Source organism: Lynx canadensis, chromosome B1, assembly GCF_007474595.2.
Source record: "Lynx canadensis isolate LIC74 chromosome B1, mLynCan4.pri.v2, whole genome shotgun sequence".
In the NCBI taxonomy this organism is placed as follows: domain Eukaryota; kingdom Metazoa; phylum Chordata; class Mammalia; order Carnivora; family Felidae; genus Lynx; species Lynx canadensis.
In genome coordinates, this window is record NC_044306.2 from 102266227 (window position 1) to 102290706 (window position 24480).

The following is a 24480-nucleotide window of genomic DNA, read 5'->3' on the forward strand; positions in this document are numbered from 1 at the left end:
TTTCCAGAGAAGACATACAAATGACAACATATATGTGAAAAGAAGCTCAACATCACTTATTATTAGGGAAATGCAAATCAAAACTACAATGAGATATCACCTCACACTTGCTAGAATGGCTTTTTTTTTAATCTAAAAGATAACAAGTATTGGTAAGAATGTGGAAAAATTGGAACACTCGTACACTGTTGGTGGAAATGTAAAATGGTGCAGCAGCTATGGAAAAGAATATGGTGGTTCATTAGAAAATTAAAAATTGAACTATCATATGAACTAGCAATTCCACTTCTGGGTATAGTCAAAAGAATTGAAATCAGGATCTCAAAGAGATATATGTATTCTTATGTTCACTGCAGCATTATTCACAATAGCCAAGATATGGAAACAACCTAAATATCCATCAATGAATGAATGGATAAAGAAAATATGATATATATATTTTCAGAGTATTATTCAGCCTTAAAAAAGGAGGATATCCGCCATATGCAATAACATGGACAAACTTGGAGGACATTTTGCTAATTGAAATAAGTCCGTCACAGAGAGGTAAATACTGCATTATTCCACTTATGTGAGGTATCTAAAATAGTTCAACTTATAGAAACCAAGAGTAGAATGGTGGTTGCCTGGGTCTAGGGGAGTAGGGGAAATGGAAAGCTGTTGTTGAATTAGTATAGCATTTCATACGTGCAAGATGAATAGGTTCTAGGGATCTGCTGTAAGATATAGTGCCCACTGTTAACAATATGATTAATATGATTAATAATATGATTAATATATGATATTGTATGCTCAAATTGTTAACAGGGCATATCTCATATTAAGTGTTATTACTACAAAAAGCAGGGAGAGTACAAAGATAGATACGTTTATTACCTTAATTGTGGTAATAGTTTCATGGGTATGCCTATGTCCAAACTCATCAAATTTTGTACATTAAATATATGCATTTTTTGGTGTACCAATTATACCTCAATAAAGTTGTCGGGGAAAACAGTTTATAAAGTCTAAAAGCATTTGCATTCTTAGAAATTAGGTTAGAAATTAGATATGGTTGAGCTATCTCTTTAGTGTGGTTAATCATAAAATGTGGGAAAAATGTCCAACTTAATGAAGTGCCTATCCATGAAATAATATTTTATTCACACACATATTACTGACAGAATTAAGATATAATGGTTATTTCTATGACTGCTCATTCATAGAATATCTAAATCTCTCTTGTATACCATGGATTTGTGGTTTTATCTTTGTTTTCCCATTGTAGATCTCATACTGACTTAAAACAGGAAAGAGTTACTTTTTCTCAGAAAGTGATTCTCTCAGAGGATGAACATTTGAATAGAAGCAATTGGGAACAATTGAGTAGGGGGAATCCAAGCACACTGATGCCAATTCTCCCTGCAAGCTTTCTTATTGTCTATCTGGAGACACAAAAGAAATATCTTGTTTGATAATTTTGATTGAATAGTAAATTTGGAGACAGTGGGAGGTCAACCATTTCCCACTAACTTAATTTAATAAATTTCATATAATGCCTACTTATTATTTATTACTTGGATAGAAATTTTAAGCCTGCTATATATTGTTAAGCAAACACTGAAAGCCAGTAGAATGGTTATGGGGTGGATATTTGAAAGAATGTTAAAGATTTTAGTATGCTATTTTCTTCCAAAATTCTACAAAAACTGCAGATACTCACAGGAAAAGTAGATGATAAAAAGATTGGTTTGCCTCTATTTGATGAAATGGAGATAACGCTTCAACCCAGAAATACACTATTCCACAGAAAAGGGAAGGTAGAAAATGAGATTTCTCTCTGCAGTTATCATTCTTTTGTGTGATTGAAAGTGCAAACTTCAGTCCACATAACTCAGGCAATATGAAAATAGGTGTCTCTCAGTCATGTTAACACAACCTTCAATTAATAAACATTATTTCCTTTCATCCATGAATCTACTCATACCATCCTGGCATTCATGTTTTACAAAATGAAAGATGTTTGTAATGTTATTTAAATTGTAAACTACATGAATCCAAGAAGGAACATGTATGAAAAAATAAGCCCAAGAAGAAATATGACAAATGGGGTGACTAAGTTTTTCTTTGATTGTTATCTGCTCAGTGGCGCAGAAGCAATAGTCTTTCACTCAGCTATCTAAGACAACTCTTCAGTTCTTTTTGGCCAGAAAATTCGCAATATGTAGATTAATAGAAAGTTCAATGTTAGGGAATGAACTACATATCACACTAAATGGCTATGGTAACTGTGAAATACAAACTTTATCTATCCCGGTTTAAATACACATCATAATTCTCTCAAAATATATAGCATAATCACAAAGAGAACATCATAAAAGCATGTCATTTAACTATGAATAGTAGTATTAAGACGGAAAAGTTTCATGGAAAGGTCAACTTTTCATTTCAGATTATATATAAATATAAAAAAAAAATCAGGGAAAGGAGTTAATATGGTGGAGCAGCATGGAGACCCTGAGCTTGTCTTGTCCCTGAAAAGCAGCTAGATCAGCACCAAACCATTTTGAACACCTAAGAAATTGATCTGAGAATTAACACAACAATCTGAATAACTTGGGCCCCAGAACTTTCCAGGTACATGGTGCAGAGAGGTGAACTGGATGAGAAAAAAGCCACAGAGGGTACGGTGCTGTTTTTTGGAGAGAGACAGAGAGAGAAAGGGGGAGAGTGCAGCACAATGGGATCGTGCAAGAAAAGCACTCCCCCAAAAATAGCTGGAGAGAAAGAGTGAAAACACTCACAAGGGACTGAACAAGAAATTTCTTCCCCCAAACCATTGACAGGCAGAAAGGAGAGGGTTTTAATACCATCAGGATTCTATAAACAGTGGAGTGCAGAGTCTGAAGTTTTGGAGCTCGGTGTCTGGCAGTGTTCTGGTGAGGAAGCAGGGTAAATTCCCCAGAGCTGGCAGCAGTGTCTGAGGGATCCGTGTGCCACACAGGGAAAAGTAGTTCCCCTGCTTGGAGTGCATTTTGTACAGGCCATAAAGCCTCCCCACAGGCAAGGGTCCCAGGTGGACCCCAGAGAGCAGCCACATTTGCTGGTATTGGGACAGCTGGTATTGGGACACGAGAGGGTGGTGAAACCTGGAGCTGGCTATGTTGTGATTTGCCATAATCTCTGAACATCTGACATTGCACGATCACACAAACATTTTCTGGGGCAAGCCAGCACCTGGCTATTGCTCAGCAAGACCCTCCCCCAGAGAGTTGGTGCAGGTCCAAGTCTCAGGGATCTCTGAAGCATGGGGTTTTGAACACAAACCCATCTGAGATAAAACTCTGGAGGGAGGTGCTGCCATGTAGGTGGACAGCTTGGACACGGACAGGGTAGAGGCGAGGAGTGGATGGAGGCTTGAGACAAAGGAGTGGGGCTTGATTGCAGGTTGTTGAGTGCACCAAATTCCTGTAACAGAGACTAGGGAGCTGGGTGAAGCCATTTCCACCTCTCCCACATATGAGCATGTTTGTGCACGGACATGCGCAACACCATAATCCACCCCAGTAAGCTAAGCTAAGCAGCACCACCTAGGGGAGAATGGAGCCATTACACCAAGCCCCACCCAACTGCACCCTAGAAGGACATCCCCTAGAAGACCAGCACAAGTCACTCCACCTGCTTAGTGTAAGGCTTCATAGTTTCACTTCTAGAGGAAACTGGATGTAACTTCATTCAGGTTTCACTCTGTTTGCTGGGTTATTTATTTGTTTTCTTTGCTTCTATTTTTAAATTGTTTTCTTTTTCTTTCTTCTCTTCCTCTTTCTCAGATACAGAAAGAGAAAAATTTATTTTAGTTTTTTTTACTTTTACTTTATTTTTAAATTTTTATTCTATTTCATTTTTTTATTATGTAATATTTTTTAGTTTTTAAATTTTTTCTTACCTTCCCCCCCTTTCTGCTCTATTCTATCAAGCTTCTTTCGACATGCTGACCAAGACACACCTAGGATCTAGCATCCTTTATTTGATTTTTTTGATTTGTTTTTAAGTCCTTATTTTTTATTTTATTTTTTTCTTCCTCCAAAATGACAAAATGAAGGAATTCACCCCAAAAAGAACAGGAAGAAATGACAGCCGGGGGCTTAATAAACACAGATATAAGCAAGATATCTGAACTAGAATTTAGAACCATATTACCAGGAATACTAGCTAGGGTTGAAAAAACCATAGAATCCCTTTCAGTGGAGATAAAAAAATAAAATCTAGTCAGGATGAAATTAAAAATGCTATAAACTACACACAATCTCAAATAGGTTTCACGAAGGCAAGGATGGATGAAGCAGAGCAGTGAATCAGTGATATAGATGGTAAAATTATGGAGAATAAAAAAGCAGAAAAAAGGAGGGAAACAAAGGAAAAAGATCACGATACAAGACTCAGAGAACTCAGTGATTTATTAAAAAGGAATAACAACTGAATCATAGAGGAGTCCCAGAAGATGAAGAGAGAGAAAGAAGGGCAGAAGGTTGATGTGAGCAAACTATGTTGGAAAACCTTCCTAATCTGGGGAAGGACACAGACATCAAAATCCAGGAAGTACAGAGAACTCCCACTAGATTCAACAAAAACTGACCATCACCAAGGCATATCATAGTCAAATTCATAAAATACACAGACAAGGAAAGAATTATAAAAGCAGCAAGGAAAAAAAGTCGTTAACCAATAAGGGAAGAGAAATCAGGTTCACGGCAGACCTATCCACAGAAACATGGAAGGCCAGAAAGGAGTGGCAAGATATAGCCAACATGCTGAATTGGAAAAATATGCAGTCAAGAATTCTTTATCCAGCAAGACTGTCATTTAAAACAGAAGGAGAGATAAAGAGTTTCCCAGATAAACAAAAACCAAAGGAGTTTTGGCCACTAAACCAGCTCTGCAAAAAATTTTAAGGGAGACTATCTGGCGAAAAGACAGAACAAAACAAAACAAAAAAAGACCAAAAGCAAAAAGACTAGAGAGGACCAGAGAACATCACCAGAAACACAAAGTGTTTATTATGTTTATTATGGGCAACATAATGGCACTAAATTCATACTTTCAGGACTCACTCTAAATGTCAATGGACTAGGGGTGTGTGGGTGGCTCAGTCAGTTAAGCATCTGACTCTTGATCTCGGCTCAGGTCATGATCTCACAGTTTTGTGAGTTCGAGCCCCACATCAGGCTCTGTGCTGCCAGTGTGGAGTCTGCTTGAGATTCTCTTTTTCTTCTTACTTCTCTGCCACTTCCTCACTCATGCTGTCTCTCTCTCAAAATAAACAAACATTAAAAATTAAAAAAAAATGTCAATGGACTAAATGCTTCAATCAAAAGACACAGGGTATCCCAATGGATAAGAAAATAAGACACATCTATATGCTGCTTACAAGAGACTCATTTTACACCTAAAGACACCTTCAGTTTGAAAGTAAGGGGATGGAGAGCCAACTATTATGCTATGGTCATCAAAAGGAAGCTGGAGTAGCCATACCAATATTAAACTAGATTAAAAAAAATTTTTAATGCTTATTTATTTTTGAGAGAGAGACAGACAGCGAGTGGGGAAGGGGCAGAGAGAGGGAGACACAGAATCGGAAGCAGGTTCCAGGCTCCAAGCTGTCAGTACGGAGATGGACGTGGGGCTCAAACTCATGAACCATGAGATCATGACCTGAGTCATGCCTCTTAACCTACTGAGCCACCCAGGTGCTCCTAAACTAGATTTTGGAATAAATACTGTAACAAGAGATGAAAAGGGGCATTGTATCATAATTAAGGGGCCTATCCATCAAGAATATCTAACAACTGTAAGTATTTATGCCCCCAATGTGAAACACCCAAATATATAAATCATTTAATCACAAGCATAAAGAAACTTATTGATAATAATACCATAATAGTAGGGGACTTCAACACCCCACTTAAAGCAATGGACAGATCATCTAAGCAGAAAATCAACAAGGAGACAAGGGCTTTGAATGACACACTGGACTGAATGGACTTAACAGATATATTCAGAATATTTCATCCAAAAGCATTCTTCTGCAGTGGACATGGAACATTTTCCAGAATAGATCACATACTGGGTCACAAATCAGTCCTTAACAAGTACAAAAAGATCAAGATCATACCTAGCATATTTTCAGACCACAACACTATGAAACATGAAATCAACCACAAGAAAAAATTTGGAAATACCATGAATACTTGGAGATTAAATAACATTCTACTAAATAACGGAAGGGGTAATCAAGAAATTAAAGAGGAAATTAAAAAGTACATGGAAGCCAATGAAAATGAAAGCACAACAATGCAAAACCTCTGAGACGCAGCAAAGGTGGTCATAACAGGGAAATATATAGCAACACAGGCCTTCCTAAAGAAGGAAGAAAAGTCTCAGATATACAATCTAAACTTAGACCTAAAAAATCTGGAAAAAGAACAGGAAATAAATCCCAAAACTAGCAAAAGAAGGGAAATAATAAAGATTAGACCAGAAATCAATGATATCGAAATAAAACAAAATAGTAGAACAGATCAATGAAACCAGGAGCTGATTCTTTGCAAGAATTAAAAAAGTTGATAAACCTCTAGCCAGTTTGATCAAAAATTTAAAAAAATAAATAAATACAATCACAAATGAAAGAGGAGAGATCATAATCAACACCACAGAAATACCAACAATAAGAGAATATTATTAGCAATTATATCCCAACAAATAGGGCAATCTGGAAGAAATGGAAAAATTACTAGAAATATATAAACTAGAAAAACTGAAACAGAAAGAAATAGATAATTTGAACAGACCCATAACCAGTAAGAATTGGATCAGTAATCAAAAATCTCCCAACAAACAAGAGTTCAGGGCTGGAAGGCTTTCCAGGGGAATTCTACCAAACATTTAAGGAAGAACTAACACCTATTCTTTGGAAGCTGTTCCAAAAAATAGAAATGGAAGGAAAACTTCCAAACTCATTCTATGAGGCCAGCATTACCATGATTGCAAAACCAGATGAAGACTCCACTAAAAAGGAGAACTATAGACCAATTTCCCTGACGAACATGGATGCAAAAATTCTCAACAAGATTCTAGCAAACTGGATCCAATAATACATTAAAAGAATTATTCACCATGATCAAGTAGGATTTATACCTGGGATGCAGGGCTGGTTCAATATCTGCAAATCAATGTGATAAATCACATTAATGAAAGAAAGGATAAGAACTACATGAGCCTTTCAATAGATGCAGAAGAAGCATTTGACAAAATACAGCATCCTTTCTTGATAAAATCCCTCAAGAAAGTAGGGGTAGAAGGATCATTCCTAAAGATTATAAAGGCGATATATGAAAGACCGACAGCTAATATCATCTTCAATGGAGAAAAACTGAAAGCTCTCCCCCTATGGTCAAAAACACAAAAGAGATGTCCATTCTCACCAATGTTATCCAACACAGTGTTGGAAGTCCTAGCCTCAGCAATCAGACAACACAAAGAAATAAAGGCATCCAAATCAGCAAGAAGAAGGTCAAACTCACTCTTCACAGATGACATGATACTCTATGTGGAAAACCCAAAAAACTCCACCAAAAAATTGCTAGAACTGATACATGAATTCAGCAGAGTCACAGGATACAAAATCAATGTACAGAAATCGGTTGCATTCTGATACACCAATAATGAAGCAGAAAGAGAAATCAAGGAATCAATCCCATTGACAATTACACAAAAAACCATAAAATACCTAGGCATAAACCTAACCCAAGAGGTGAAAAAATCTATACACTGAAAACTATAAAAAACTTATGAAAGAAATTGAAGGAGACACACACACAAAAATGGAAAAACATTCCATGCTCATGGATTAGAAGAAAAATTTGTTAAAATGTCAATACTACCCAAAGCAATCTACATATTCAATGCAATCCCTATCAAAATAACACCAGCATTCTTCACAGAGCTAGAGCAAACAGTCCTAAAATTTGTATGGAACGAGAAAAGACCCCAAATAGCCAAAGTAATCCTAAAAAAGAAAACCAAAGTTTGAGGCATCACAATTCCACACTTCAAGCTGTATTACAAGCTGTAATCACCAAAACAGTATGGTATTGGCACAAAAACAGACACATAGATCAATGGAACAGAATAGAGGACCCGGAAGTGGACATACAAACATATGGCCAACTAATCTTTGATAAAGCAGGAAAAGAGTATCCAATGGAAAAAAGACAGTCTCTTCAGCAAATGGTGCTGGGAAAACTGGACAGCAACATGCAGAAGAATGAGCCTGGACCACTTTCTTACACCAAACACAAAAATAAACTCAAAATGGATGAAAGACCTAAACGTAAGACAGGAAGCCATCAAAATCCTATAGAAATATACAGGTAACAACCTCTTTGACCTCAGCTGCAGCAACTTCTTATTTGACAAGTCTCCAGAGGCAAGGAAAACAAAAACAAAAATCAACTATTGGGACTTTATCAAGATAAAAAACTTCTGCACAGTGAAGGAAACAGTCAGCAAAACTAAAAGGCAACCTATAGAATGGGAGAAGATATTTGCAAATGACATATCAGATAAAGGGTTAGTATCCAAAATCTACAAAGAATTTATCAAATACCCAAAAAACAAATAATCCAGTGAAGAAATAAGCAAAAGACATGAGTAGACACCTTTCCAAATAAGACACCCAGATGGCTAACAGACAAATGAAAAATTGCTCAACATCACTCATCATCAGGGAAATACAAATCAAAATCACAATGAGATACCAACTCACACCAGTCAGAATGGCTTAAATTAACAATTCAGGCAAAAACAGATGTTGGTGAGGATGTGGAGAAAGAGGAACCCTTTTGCACGGCTGGTAGGAATGCAATGGGCAAAACACATAAAATCCCTGCCTTCACAGAGTATATATTAATGTGGGAGGACTCAGACAATTAAAGAATAAATAAGAAATTATGCAGTGTAATTTGAAGGTGACAATAAGCTATAGAGGGGGGAAAAGCAGGGAAAGAAGGTAGCTAGTTCTTCAGAGGTCAATACTAATAAGGTGATCAGAAAAAGTCTTTCAAAGAAAAACATTTGAGCAAAGAATTGAAGAAGGTGAAGGAATAAGTCAATTGGATATTGGAGTAGACATCATTTCATGCAGAATACCTAATGCAATGGCCCTGAGGCTGTCACATGGTGTTTTGTTCCAGGAGCAGTAAGGAAGCCAGTGTGAATTGGAGGTAAGAGAGAAGAGTAGTGAGAAATCACATTATTGAGGTCAGATGAGAAGGGTCTTGTAAGCCAATAAATGACTTTGGCTTTTACTTTTGGGGAGATAGGAAGCCACTTGAAGATTCTGATAAGCATGACATAAATTGATTTATATTTTAGAATGATCATTCCATCTCCTGTGTGAAAAGAGGCTTTTAGTGGAACAAGAACTGAGGGAAGGAGCACCATTTAAGAAAATTATTGAAATATTAAAACAAATGTTGAACATGCCTTAGATTAGAATGGTAGAGATAGCTATGGTTAGAAGTGCTTGATTAAAGATCAATTCTGAAGCTAGAACCAGTAAGATTTTTTGACAGATTGAATATGGTGTACAAAAGAAAGAAAGAAAACAAAGATGATTGCATAGATTTTTGTTTTGAGCAGTTAGTAGACTATGGAATTCCTAATAATGAGTGACAGGGAAGACCTGTGGAACCACCTTTTCTGGAACCATTGCCACATTTCTATAGTATTTGTTGGTACAGTTATTTATCTTAAATATATTTTTTAAACATTCAAATATACCGAAGGGTTGAAGAATACCATTTTAATTTGCTACTGAAAGAAAAAGCATTACCGCTTCTTCAGTGTTTGGACCTTAATTTGGTGATGATAATTGGCAGCAAGAGTAGTGATTGAATGCCATGCGGTATCTTTTACTATTTAAATGAAAATTTAAAATTTTAACCTATTGATTTCATTCTTAATTGTAATAATACAGTTATTTTATATATGCTGGTTATATATGCAATTCTTAGAGACAGATATAGCTTCATATAGGGACATTACTTCAGTACAGCCACAAACCAAAAGCATACTGCATGTGTTTCAACCACAATTATGAAACCTGCAAAACAAAGTAACAACTTTGAGATATAATCTACACACCATAAATGTACAATTCAGTGGTTTTTAGTATATTCATGAACTTAGGAAACTCACTACTATCTAATTTGAGAACATTTTCATCACCCCAAAAAGAAACCCCATACCCACTAGCACTCACTTCCTATTCTCTCTTATCCCAAACTCTGGAAATGAATAAATTACTTTCTGCCACGATGGGTTTGCTTTTTCTGGACATTTTATATAAACAGAATGATACAATCAGCTTCTTGAAATTTGCATTATGTTTTCAAGGTTCACCCGTGGCAGAATATATCAGTACTTCAGTATTTTTATTGCCAAATAATATTCCATTGTATGGATATGCTACATTTTATCTATCCACTTTCTGGCTATTTTAATTAATGTTGGTGCTAACATTTGTTTATAAGCTTTTCGATGTGTTTTCATTTTCTTGGGCATATATCTAAGAGTGGAACTGCTGGGTCATACAGTACTCCAAGTTTAATATATATATATATACACACACACACACATATGTATATATACATATGTATATGTATATATATATGTATATATGTGTGTATATATACATATGTATATATACATATGTATATGTATATATATATATGTATATATGTGTGTGTGTGTGTATATATATATATATATATATATATATATAAACCCAACTACCAAATTCCTTTCCAAAGAAGCTGCACTATTATTTTACATTCTCCCCAGCAATACATTACGGTCCTATTTCTTCACATCCTTGTCAACATTTGCTATTGTCTTTTTTATTTTACTTACCTTAATGGGTATGAAGTGGCACCTCATTATGATTTTGGTTTGTTTTTACCTATTAATGATATTGAACATCTTTTCATGTGCTTTTTGGCCATGTGTACATCTTTTTTGGAGAAATGTCTATTCAAATAATTTTTCCATTTTTAAATGAGTTGCCTTTTTATTGTTGAGTTACAAGAATTCTTTATACATTATGAATACAAATCACTTATAAGAATCATGATTTGCAAATATTTTATTCCATTCTGTGGGTTATCTTTTCACTTTCTTTATGGTGTCCTTTGAAGGACAAAAGTTGTAGATTTTAATGAAGTCTCATTTTTTTTGTTGATTTTGCTTTTTTTAGTGACATATTAAAGAAACCTTGACTAATTCAAAGCCAAGAATATTTACTTCTATGTTTTATTCTACAAGTTTTGTTATTTTAGGTCTAAAATTCAGTTCTATGATTTATTTTTGGTTAATGTTGGTATATCACATGAAGTAGGGGTCCAACTTCATTCTTTTGCAAATAGATATGCAGTTGTCCCAGCACCAGCTGTTGAAAAGACTATTCTTTGTCCATTGAACTGTCTTGGCACCCTTGCCATAACCAACTGATCATAAATTACAGGGTTTATTTCTAGAGTCTCAATTCTATTCCATTAGTCTATAAGTCTATTCTTATGACAGTAGAGGTTAGCAAATTGTACACTTACCAATTAACTTACCCACCCACCCTTTGCATTCACAGTTTTATATTGTCTTTCCTACTAAAATGTAAAATTTTGTAGGCTAGGGATAGCTATTTATTTTTGTACTCCCATAGCCCATGATGTTGTTCAACAATGTACCTTAAATATTTTGTAGTAAAAAAAAAAACAAAAACAAATACCAAATAGGATTGTCTAAAAAGAACATGGCCTAATGTACTTATACAGTGTTGTTAACTGCATATACAGTTGACCCTTAAACAATACTGGTTTGAACTGCACAGGTCCACTTATATAAAGATTTTAAAAATAAATACAGTATTATACTGTAAAGGTATTTTATCTTCCTTATGATTTTCTTAACAACACTGTCTTTTCTTTAGCTTATTTTATTGCAAGAATATGGCATACAACACATATAGAGTATACATGTTAATGGGCTATTTAAGTTATCAGTAAGGTTTCCAGTCAATAGCAGGCTATTAGTTAAATTTGGGGGCAATCAAAAGTTATACATGGATTTTCAACTGTGCAGGGGTCAGTGCCTCTAACCCCCACATTGTTCAAGGGTCAACTGTAATGAGAAACCCAAAATAACAGTGGCTTAAACAAGATATACTTGCTTCTCTTTTACATAAAAGAAGTCAGGAACTAGGAAATCAGAGTTGATTTGGCAGCTACATAAAATATTCACTATCACAGCTCTCAGCTTTAACATCCCGAGAGTATGGTCCCCTGTCCTTAAGGTCCAGAAGAGTTACTAGAGCTCCAGCCGTTATAGCTACATGGCCACACTTCATTGCAAAGGGAAAGTAGGAAACGGGGTCTTTATGAGGAGCAGCAATATATCTAGCTAAAAATCAGGATTCTTTTTCTAAGCAGGAGGGAAGAATAGATATTAGGATGAAATTAGAATTTTCTACAACAAAAATAGAAGAATAGCTTTTCACAACCCCTTTGGGTCTGAGGAAAGTGAGGGATTTAGGAAGCTCTGAGGGGATTCAGTGTCTTGTAGTTGCCCCTACAGGACTGACTGGATGGATATGGAGCTTGTTCTTCCTTTAGTTAGGCTCTGATGCCCCAGCCAATGGGGGCCCTGGTGTGGTTCTATTCTCACCAGTGGGGTGTGGCACTTGAATTCCTTAGGAAACAGTACCACACAATCTAAATCTAAATCAGGCTATACTCTTTAAAAAATTATCATTTAGTTTTAAAAACAAAACAACAGGCCCAAAATAAAGTCATTAAACCAAGACTTAATTCTAGCTTCATTTCTCCCAGGAATGGAATCTTAAACCAGTCAATCAGGAACTGTCTGATCAGCACCAGATAATCTACCTGATAGACCAGTGCCGTCCCTAAAAGAAAGTAGCTTTGTAATAACCAACACATTTTTTTGTTTTGTTTTGTTTTGTTTTGCATAGTATACCTTCCTTGTTCTTGCTTTCTCTGGATATCAAAGTTTTTCATTTTGTACAATTCCCCAGAGCTCCCTTCTATTTGCTAGATGGGATGCCATCCAATTCAAATAGATTTTTGCTCAAATAAACTCTTAAATTTTAAAATATGCCTCAGTTTATCTTTTGACATTATGAATGATGGGACAATGGACTGTAAATGAATGATACACTCAAAGCTACTGTAGAAGAGGGAAGAACAAATGATTAACAGAGAGCTTAGAAACAAAGTTAGGCAGGAAAGATGAAGATAAATGTAAATAATATATTTTTACAAGATTTTAATTAAAGCACTTATATTGGAGAGAAGAAAGCTAATATTTATGTGTAAGTTGCAAGGCTTAATTTTTAATGTACAAAGAAAATAAGGTCCTTAGTGAAATACATATAACCAGAAAAAAATTTCCTTACCTGTTTTGCCATAAGAGGAGATAAATGGGTGTGAAAGTGCTTTATAAATATGAAATGCCTTGTAAATCTATTGCTATTATTGTCAGACTGTCCCATTCTACTTCTGGTAACTGCTGTGTGACTTGACATGGGTCTTACACAAAAAGTAAAGTTCCAAGGGTTTGGAAGATACTCCCATTATTGTTACATTTAGGCAGTGAGGTGCCTCTTGGTTGCCAAATGCAGACAAATGCCTAGTGTGATACTCCCATGTCAGCCTTAAAACACGGTACTCTGAACGTCCAATTCAACTTAAATTCACAGTGGATGCAATCACTTTCTTTCTTCAGACATGAAAGAATTGTTAGGAAACATCAAATGCTCTGGTGCTTTTAAAAGGCCCAGAAAGAAATGAAAAACATGAGTAAAACCTAGCTTCTGTAGCTGTGTGAATTCAGCTGCTCTAACTTCTTAGAAATCCTGAAATTTCTCAGACAAGGTGTTGGGTAGGCGAAGGTGGATGATGCCTTGCCTGACTCATCAGCTATCACTGATAGAGTGAAGTGAGATGGAATAGTAGGCACAATCTAATTCAACCTTCTCTGTGTAGTCTAATGTACCTAGAATTTGGCATCTCACTATTTTACACCGGAAATATGTAAGATCATTAGGGGCCAGGAAGTCTTGGGGTTTTGCTCTAACTTCACCACTAACTTAAGAATGTGATCTTGGGAAAGTCACTTAACCTGCACAAACATCAAATTTCTTATCAGTAAAATATGACTCAATGAGATAATGAATTTGAAAATACTTTGCAAAATTAAAAGTACCATGGAAATAATTCTTCCATCCCAAAAGATTATGAACATCATTAAAATTTACCACATGGAAGAGCACAAGAGTGAGACTTAACTGTAATCCACAGATAGATTTACAGAGGTAAATCTATCATGGAGGACTACAGGTCTGATAAAGACAAAGACTGGGCACCAACCTATGCCTGAGGAAATTCAGTTTCTCATGGAAAACACAGAGATCATAGCTGAATACTCTCTAGGTGGTATGGAGAGAATTCAATAATATGTCCCTAAATACAGGGAGATAACTGTATCTTGAAAAGCCAAGAGGCCTGTAGAGAAACTAACAAGAGACACATTAATATGGGCATCAAGCTCCAGTCCAAATTAAAGTTTTACAAAGTGGGGGCACCTAGGTGGCTTAGTTGGGCGTTGGACTTTGGCTCAGGTCATGATCTCGCCGTTTGTGAGTTTGAGCCCCACGTCGGGCTCTGCGCTGGGAGCTCAGAGCCTGGAGCCTGCTTCAGATTCTGTGTCTCCCCCTCTCTCAGCCTCTCTCTCATTTGCGCTTCCTCTCAAAATTAAATAAACACTAAAAAAACATTTTTAAGTTTTACAAAGTGATGGGAAAGGGTGAGAAAGAGAAAATTCTCACAGGACTTGGAGTCCTTGAAAGTCAGCTTTGCTGAATGGACAATGTGTGCAACTGACTGACCAGTCTCTTCGGTAGACAGCTTCAGGGATTGAAACTTCCCTTTTTTTAAGTTTATTTATTTATTTTGAGAGACAGGGAGAGAGAGAGAGAGCAGGGGAGAGGCAGAGAGAGAGGATAGAGAAAGAATCCCAAGCAGGTTCCAAGCTGTTAGCACAGAGCCCGATGTGGGGCTTGAACTCATGAACTGTGAGATCATAACCTGAGCCAAAATCAAGAGTCAGATGCTTAACCAACTTAAGCACTGCTGAGGCTTCCCTTTTTAAAGAACTTGGGCTACTCGAGTCTAAGAGGCTGAGTCACAAACAATGCTAAGCAATGAAAACAGCTTATTGAATAGTAGAATTTTATTTTCAAAGGGGAAGTAGGGGGTGTGACACATGCAGTAGCTAGCAGTCTACTACTGACTTTACCACCACTATAGCCAAAAAAGCCAGCTGATGTGTCAGACATGTTAAAAAGTGAAAGTATGCCACAGTGTATGGTAGCTTTATCCTCAGGCATTTCAAGAAAGAAATTATAAGACCGACTTCCATAATGGTGTCTGTTATGTGTTAATAGGGATAAGCCAGGAGCTTAGGAACGAATTTTCTACAGGGTCCCATAAATGTAGCATATATTGACCCATTCTCTAATGGAAATAGCTGGAGAAATAGAAATACCAAGACTATGAGAACATCAAAAGCCTCATTGGAAAAGCCCCCACACAGAAAAATGTGTGGGCCTGAATTCTTCCATTCTGGAAGGGTAAAGGCCTGAGCTGATGATGCTGGGATGAAACACCGAAGTCTTTAGAGAGCAAAACAAGTATTATAAAGTTGACACACAGATCATTAAATAGCCTTTCCCTTAGAACTAATGCTCACTTTGTGGTTTTGATTTGAGAGGTAGAGAGAGGCACTTTGCATTTTTTAGTAATAAAAAGAAAAGATCATGATCATTTGTCTCTAACTTGTCTCTAATGTTTCCTAAAAGATCACTGATCGCTAATCTGGCTTTTCCTTCATTTTTTTCCACCTGAGGAACTATAATGCTTACTTTTAAATGTTAAGAAGATGTTTTACATTCTTCAGAATGTTGTCTACCACATAAATAGTCCTAAACCATTTTTCTCTGCTTTTTGTAGGTATAAATGTTCCTAAGAATGGTTAACCGTTCCTGCCCACCACCTTCTTCCTAATCCTAAATTTACATATCTATAGTTTAAACATGTCAAAATCCAGTTTCAAGTCATGTTCCTTCTTCAAAATTCTTTATATCTACCTCTCTTGAGGTGGCAATTTTTATCTTTTACCCAGGATTACACTGGTCTGTGTACATTCTTCCCTATGGCACATCAGGTTCTTTAAGAAAGAATACAAGTGAGAAGAGTGGGCTATAGAGTCAGAATATTCTGGTTTCAAATCCTTGTTCTGCCCCTGACTGGCAGTCAGGGCTTCATGACCTATAATAAATTAGTTAACATATCTGAGATTCAGTTTTCTAATCTGCAAAATGGGAACCATCCTGTCACAGGTTTTCACAATGTTCTTTTTTCTCCCTTTCTATATACCTGAGGTGCTAGATAAATGTCTTTTTAAAGACTAGACACAAAATGAATTAGTAAAATTGGAGGAGTCACCAGCAATGCTTTGAGGAAGAATTTTCTCAATTATCTCCAATTTAAGTCAGAACTTTATGCCTCTACCATCATACTGGGGCAGTTAGTGCATTATACTGAGGACACAGTAACACATATCCTAAGTATCCTACCCATTCTACCAACTTTAAACATATCGATCTGATCTTATTTCAGAGCTACTATTGTTACACTCATAGTGCCCTAGATGCTGTAGTGGAGAAACCCAAATCTATTAGAGAGGTGAAAACATAACAAGTACAAACTTAAGGATTGGTTTACATACAGCGCATATAAAGTCTATTATAAAAGTAGCATCAGTACTCTTGGATGCAAACCTTTTTCTGAATATTTGTTTGTCATGAGTTGTTTGTAATACTTTATTTTTTTTCGTAAAAGGCACTCCAAAATTGTAATGGATACCCCTTCTTAGTAACTTCTGTTGATTCAATTCTGACCTCTGTATAATAAGAATCATCTTGGAATAAATGAGTCCTGATATCCCTGCTCTGAGGACAGCTCTTATTCCACAAGGAGCATGCACACACAAACACCCCTACCCTATGACCCACCACAGCCTCCTGGGCTATTTTACTACCATCGCTTTCTCAGCCCCAGCCCCACTACTTAGGCCAGGATTGGTACACCTCATGCTTGCCAGATCATATTATCTTTCTCCTAAATAATGTCCAGAAATTTTAGTTAGTGGCTTTCTACAAATAAACTTGGGGATCCCTATTATTCTCATTTTCTGCCTTATAGTTAAAGGAATATAAGCAATCTGTTCAATAAAGAGAGAGAGAAATGAAATGGACATAAACTGAAGGAAAAGATCTAATAGCTCAGGTGGTCCTTGAGAACAAGAGGAAGAAAAAGCAACCTTGGTTCTGGTGACATTCCAACTCACCTTACATCCCCTTGATGGCCAGGAAAAATCATAAAGCAGCAAAAATATATTTGTCCAAAGCCCCCTCCCCAAAAGCAGCATTAGTACTCTTGCATGCAAATCCTTTCCTGGGTATTTATTTGCTAAACATCATATCCATTAAAAATGTGCAACAGATATTAAGAGATTAAAACAGATACAAGAAACATTAAAACTAAGACAGCACCTTAAGCTCAATGAGCATTTTATGTATTCTAGTCTTAATATTTCTCTAGCTGATTGTTTAAGAAGTAATCTATCACATATGCATTAGCTCAGTCATTGTGTAGATCAAAAGGTAAAACCATCCTGAACAGGAAACCAATATTCTTCCTGTGTAATCAACAAATCTAAAAATTTATTCTTTGCAACTATTTACTCTTGTCCACCATACCACAGTGCTCCACATGTTCAACACAGTTTTATGACAAAGAGAAAATTTTCATGAGCCACTTTTGTATCCCCACCCCCTTAAAGAAAGAGGGAGGAAAAATTGTTTCATACAGAAGGCGTTAGTTGTCTGAATTACAACTGCCACCTAAGTGTGGGCTAATGTAACCAACAGGGATTTTACCTACATCCATTCAGTCAGTTTATGGGGGTTTAAAGAAATTCCAAAGAGTCATCAGAAGAGGAAAAATAAAGGTAATGCTTTTTGCCACACAGGTAGAATCTTTGAAAATATGTGTAATATGTAAAACATTTTGACACCCCCATAAGATTTTTCCAGAATTAACAGTATAAATTGCTTCTCTCGTTCAAGAGCTTTCTATCAGCCTCTCTAACCACTACTCACAGTAACCTCAACTCCTGCCACAATGTACAAAATTCAACTCTTGTCTTGCATTGCACTGACTCTTATACTCGTCACAAACAGTGCACCTGCTTCAAGCTCTACAAAGGAAACACAGCAACAGCTGGAGCAATTACTGCTGGATTTACGGTTGCTTTTGAATGGAGTTAATGTAAGTATACTTTCTTCTTACCAAAATTATTACATGTAAGTTTTGAACTGGAGATCATTTTTAATGAAAATATGTTATGCTTTCTCAGAATCCTGAGAACCCCAAACTCTCCAGGATGCTCACATTTAAATTTTACGTGCCCAAGAAGGTAAGTACAACTTTCTATGTTCAATTTATGTCTTAATAAAATTCAAAACGATATGAAAATCTGCATGCTGATTAGATTAGTAGCACCTCATCTGAGGAAAAGAAATTAATAACTTCAATATTTTTTTAAACCAATTTTGTAATGAAGTTTCTGGAAAATAGCTCTGCCTATATATTTTTTATGTGTATTTGTGTTTTGGGACAGAGGCAGTGGGAAGAAGACAGTTTATTGCTGGGACAGTTTTAAAAGATTATGTTGACTTTTATTGAAAAATGTAAAACTTGAGAGATATTTGATTATATCATTTTACCATACAAATTATCAAAATTGATTTCAGAGAAGTCTATTTTAAAAAACACTTTGTTTTAGGAAAGATTCCTAAGGGTCTACCTTTGAGCTGCAGCATAACAGTGACCAATAGCACAGTCTCTAGAGCCAGATTATCCAAACTAAAATCCCAGCTCTGCCATGTCTTAGCTTTTGTGACCCTGGGCAAATTGCCTACTCTGTGGCTCAGTTTCTTATCTACTTATGTGAATGATAATGATATATATGCTTCATATAGTTTTGTGAGGATTAATCAGTAGATGTAAAGTACTCATAACAGTGTCTAACATAGAATAAATAACATATAAGAATTAGCTATTAGTTATAGTAAAAACAAAATTCTCCCTGGGGAGTATAAAGTAAAAATTTGGACTTACACATCTTTTATGCCAATAGACCTAGAGACTTACGATGCTATATGACTTGGTTTCCAAGATTCAAAACTTTTTAAAGGTCATGGTATGCTTCAAACTACTCTTCTGAAAAATGAAAATAACTTAGAGATGCTTCTCCAATTTAATTAGAGCCATGTAACTAGAGCAACATAACGACACTAGACTGGTTTTCGAAGGAAATAGCTCCAAGTTGCTCATGCCAAAAACGTTAAGCCCTGCATTTGTAGTAGCAAGTTGAAAGGGCAATGGATGGAAATGTCATAAAATGTGTGTGGTGTAGTCCTCTCTCTTTTTAGAGATTGTTAGAAAGGTAAGATAAGATTATGTGCATAAGTTAGAAGGTGGTGAAATTCTTTGAAATCTAACAGTTTCTAAATGACAGCTCAAAATCTATTTGAAACCCAAAGTAATGTGATAAATTCCATTCATTTGTCCATTTTACCACCATTCTATGTTTGCAAAAAAATTTTTTTAGGAAGGGATAAAAACATTTAATTCAAAGGATGCTATGTTAATGCCATAAAGAAAAAATAAATAAAATTTAATCTTGGCTCCACCTAGTCATGTGATCTTGGGAAAAACACTTAAATTCTGAGATTTAGTTTCCTTATTTGTAAAATGGAAATAACAATGCTGGATTGGTATCTCAAAAAGTGGCTGTGAGACTTAAATGGGTTTATTTGGGAGAAGACACTTTAAAATTATAATGTACCACAGAAGTGTGAAATACTATCAATATAGTAGACCACGTAAGTAGATGGGTGGGTGTATATGTCTAAGTGTGGAGGGCCACCCAAAAGTCCTTCAAAAATTCTAACCTTTTATTTGGTTGGGACACATAATTTTTTAAAAAGTGCTTCTTAATGTACTTATTATAGAAAAATAAAAAATTGACGCAGTTATATGACTTGCTGTATTGAGAATCTTAACTATATAGTTACAACTGCCTAATCTATAAAATTTTGGGACTATCACAGCATATCCAAGAGCTCCTCTGTCCTTAACTTTCTATGATTCTCAACTCTTAGATTATCAAATACTAGAATCATATAATGTGATCCTATACTTCCATGTTGTGACTACTCTGGTTCTAATAATTTCTACACAGACTGGAAAAGAATTCTGTCTATATCTGTGATTTGCATTCGGGTGCAGAAATGCTAACTTTTGGCAAGGCCAAATTAAACTGAAGTTAATGACTCATTATTTGCTCACAGTTAAGGCTAAACATGGGTAGTTGAACTAAAGTTCTTCCAATCTTATAATGTAAGTTATATTGGTCCATCTTTACAGTAATGCTGAGAACAGGGATAATACTAAGAACTATACTGCTACTCCTAATAAAATAAACTTGAGATTAATTTCTGATTCTGACCTTTAGGGAAAACTGATCCAATAATTATTTTTATTATTATTCAAGGCCACAGAATTGACACATCTTCAGTGTCTAGTAGAAGAACTCAAACCTCTGGAGGAAGTGCTATATTTAGCTCAAAGCAAAAACTTTCACTTGAATCACATCAAGGAATTAATGAGCAATATCAATGTAACAGTTCTGAAACTAAAGGTAAGGCATTATTGTATTTGCTCTCCTGAAAATAAAACAAATGGAATCACATTTTAAAGTGATATAACGGTTTTGTTATTTGTGAAGTACTCATGCATTTTAAGACCACTATGAACATGAATCATTTTTATGGTAGATGGTACATTGTGGAGCTAAGAAGTAAAAGCTAAAGGGTTTCTGTCCACCATCCAGCCACTAACAAGCCCCTACCCTGGCACTCTGTCATCTCTCTCTCACTTTTTTTTTTAAGCTCTCTCTCACATTAACACAAAACTGGGAGTGGGAGAGACAAATTTCACAGAAAGAAGACAGGTTTTGTTACATATTTTAAAGTTCTTTTAGATTTTCAGAACAACCAATACTGATTACCTGAAAGGCTTTTAAAATGGGGTTTCCCTATTATTTGGTTGAAGGACTAAGAGATTTATCTAAAAAATGGTAATCGTTAAAATTTAGGCCAATGGGCTAGATAGGTAACTTTATTTAGAGGTAATACTTTCAGGGATTTAAGTATTTTTTTTTTTATTTAAAAAAAAATTTTTTTTTCAACGTTTTTATTTATTTTTGGGACAGAGAGAGACAGAGCATGAACGGGGGAGGGGCAGAGAGAGAGGGAGACACAGAATCGGAAACAGGCTCCAGGCTCTGAGCCATCAGCCCAGAGCCTGACACGGGGCTCGAACTCCCAGACTGCGAGATCGTGACCTGGCTGAAGTCGGACGCTTAACCGACTGCGCCACCCAGGCGCCCCAGGGATTTAAGTATTTTTAAATGCACAGGAAATATTAAATATACAAGGGACTTAGGATGTGTAGAGATTCATGGCTCTCTTTTTTCATCTGCCAAAAGTACAAACTTCATGAGTTAACAGGAATCCTAAAGAAATAGCATAATTTTAATTACAGTAGAACCAAGTTTATAAAATTATGTAACTCTAGTTGTTTCCAAATAAGAAACAGTAGACTGTTTCTTTCCAACTAATTAAAAAAAATACATTGAGATCAATGTCATCTAGACATTGATGGACTGACATCTATGTCAAGAGGTTTGGTCTGAAATTTCTGACCATCAGAAAACTCATTCTCAGTTCTTGATGCCAAATTAATATAAAATTATGTGAAATTCAGGAAATGTATTTCAAAAGCAATCTATTGTTAAAAATTTAAACCTTCCCAAGAGGGGAGGTTTATTTAATATTTAATATTTAAATAATTAAAATGTTAAAATTTAAATAATTATATGCAAGAAGATATATAACACTGCAACAATTTATTTAAAGGAAATATTTATCTTATCTTTAAAGGAAATATGTTTCCAGGATAGGAATTACCTCAATTTAAAAAAGCCCTCTCTTCTATCTTGCTATATTTTAAAGTATTTTCTTTCTCAGCTAGAGGCAGAGTTGAAACAGCTCCTATGAGCAGAGGAGGTTAATTTCTAAAAACTCAGTCCATAGAACAAAATTTCTAATGTTTAGACTTTTAAAATTGGGAAACTCACCTGCGTTGATACTAATGTGGAGTGGGTATGAGTATTTATGAAAATGTTCTTCACACAAATTTTCCCCAGACAAAAGCTTATCCTAACTTATTCTGGGCTGGCTCTATCTTTCTTTGGGGAACAATAAGGAGATTCACTAAAGTTAAGAGAAGACTTATGGTTTGAAAAAGTTTAATGTGCATATGACTGCATACCTGTAACCTACACTTAGATAAGGATACAGACATATGCCCACAGAAAAAGAGGTTTAATAACTTTCTTTTGCATGCAGCATTTAATAAAATATTTGTCTGGAACTGTTTTTACTTAAAATGTTTATTTTTATACAATTCAGGAAAAAAAATTCTTGTATTCACTGAGATTGACAGAATTGACAAATGAAGAAAATCCTAGTTTTCATTTTACTATCACTTGGTATCATAACATACAATTTTTTGGTAGGCCATTTTGACCATCTCAAGAAAATGTGAATGATTAATATGTTTAGCATACTTGAAAATAAAGGCCATAAGCCTGTAAGATTTCAATGGAGGATAACTATATATAAGGGAAACTACCTTGAACTAAAAAAATTAAATTTTTCTCTTACAGGGATCTGAAACAAGATTCACATGTAAATATGATGATGAGACAGCAACCATTGTAGAATTTCTGAACAAATGGATTACCTTTTGTCAAAGCATCTTCTCAACGCTGACTTGATAACTGAGTGTCTCCTATTTAAAATGTATCAGGTTATTTATTTAAATATTTAAAATTTATATTTATTTTTTGATGTATGGTTTGCTACCTTTTGTAATTATTATTCTTATTCTTATGATAAACATGGATCTTTTAAGATTCTTTTTGTAAGCCCTAGGGGCTCTAAAAATTCACTTAAATTATTTATCCCAAAGTATTTATTTTTTATATTGAATTGTTACATATAATGTCTCTGTAGATCAATTAATAAAATTATTTAATAAAAATAATACAAGCCTAGCCATTTATTATCCTGGGAATAGCACAAAGTAAAAGATTTCTGAATTACTCATGTGAACTCATAAAATGTTTAAGATGCTTATAAGAGTCATTCTTCCCTTGAAGATGTATGTGGAATAGGGAAATGGGCTTCTCAAAGTTCTTGCTTTCTCCTTTCCCCAGGTAGTCAGATCCTTGGTTCTAGTCTGTGAACCTTATCAAATTACCTACATGCCTCAGAGAAGATGTCAAACACACTGAAACTCTTCTAGTCTGTGAAAACCTTATCAAATTACCTACATGCCTCAGAGAAGATGTCAAACACACTGAAACTCTTCATACAATTGGTACGCCCCCCTATCTATTCTCCAACATCTTACCACTTGCACTCTGCCCTCAGGAGGCTCACTTGTATGGCATATATATCAAAGTTCTCCCCTGTCCCTCTGGCTTTTCATTAGGTCCTGCCACTGGGGAGCTCTGGTAGGATGTATGAGGGACATAAGAGATTCCCTGACTCTCCACGTGAAGTAACCTCTCAATCAAAGAACCCAGTTTCTCTCAAGACTTTTTCCTTCTGGGTTCTGCTAATTCTTCCATCCATTCCTCCCTTCAATGATAGGGATAGTAACACTTCTACTGTCACTAGATCCAGGGTACTGCATTATCTCTCACAGCTTCCCTGTACCATGACCACAGCTTGGTAAGTGTCTCTAGTAGATCCTCCTTGACTTGTTTTGATATGCTATCTCTTTCCTGGCTCAAAGACAGTAATTATACCAGAAATAGCTCCAACAAATAGACCATCAAAATGAGATCTGGGACTGGATTCATTAGGAACACAATAATCTCTGAGATGTACTAACATCCTGATTACTCAATTATCAATGGCAGCACAGGATGAAATGCAGATGAAGGGCAAGGTGTGAGATCAAATGGCCATGACATTTAATTGTGAGAGTAGCAAGAGTTATAAAAATTGTGATTATTACCTAGATTCTTCTGATGGTCTCAAAGAGGAGTTAAAAATAACATCATAAATATACAATTTAAAACATGCATGAACAACCAGAAGTTTTT

General features: G+C 35.6%; 1 protein-coding gene across 1 annotated transcript; it reads left to right on the plus strand.

Annotated features, from left to right (window-relative positions):
* The first annotated feature begins 18325 nt into the window (after window positions 1–18325).
* IL2 (interleukin 2) lies at window positions 18326–23416 on the plus strand. The gene is made up of 4 exons (XM_030311906.1): window positions 18326–18503; window positions 18592–18651; window positions 20794–20940; window positions 23032–23416. The coding sequence occupies exons 1-4, from the start codon at window positions 18357–18359 to the stop codon at window positions 23140–23142; spliced, it is 465 nt and encodes a 154-aa protein (XP_030167766.1). The 5' UTR covers window positions 18326–18356; the 3' UTR covers window positions 23143–23416.
* Window positions 23417–24480: the final 1064 nt, after the last annotated feature.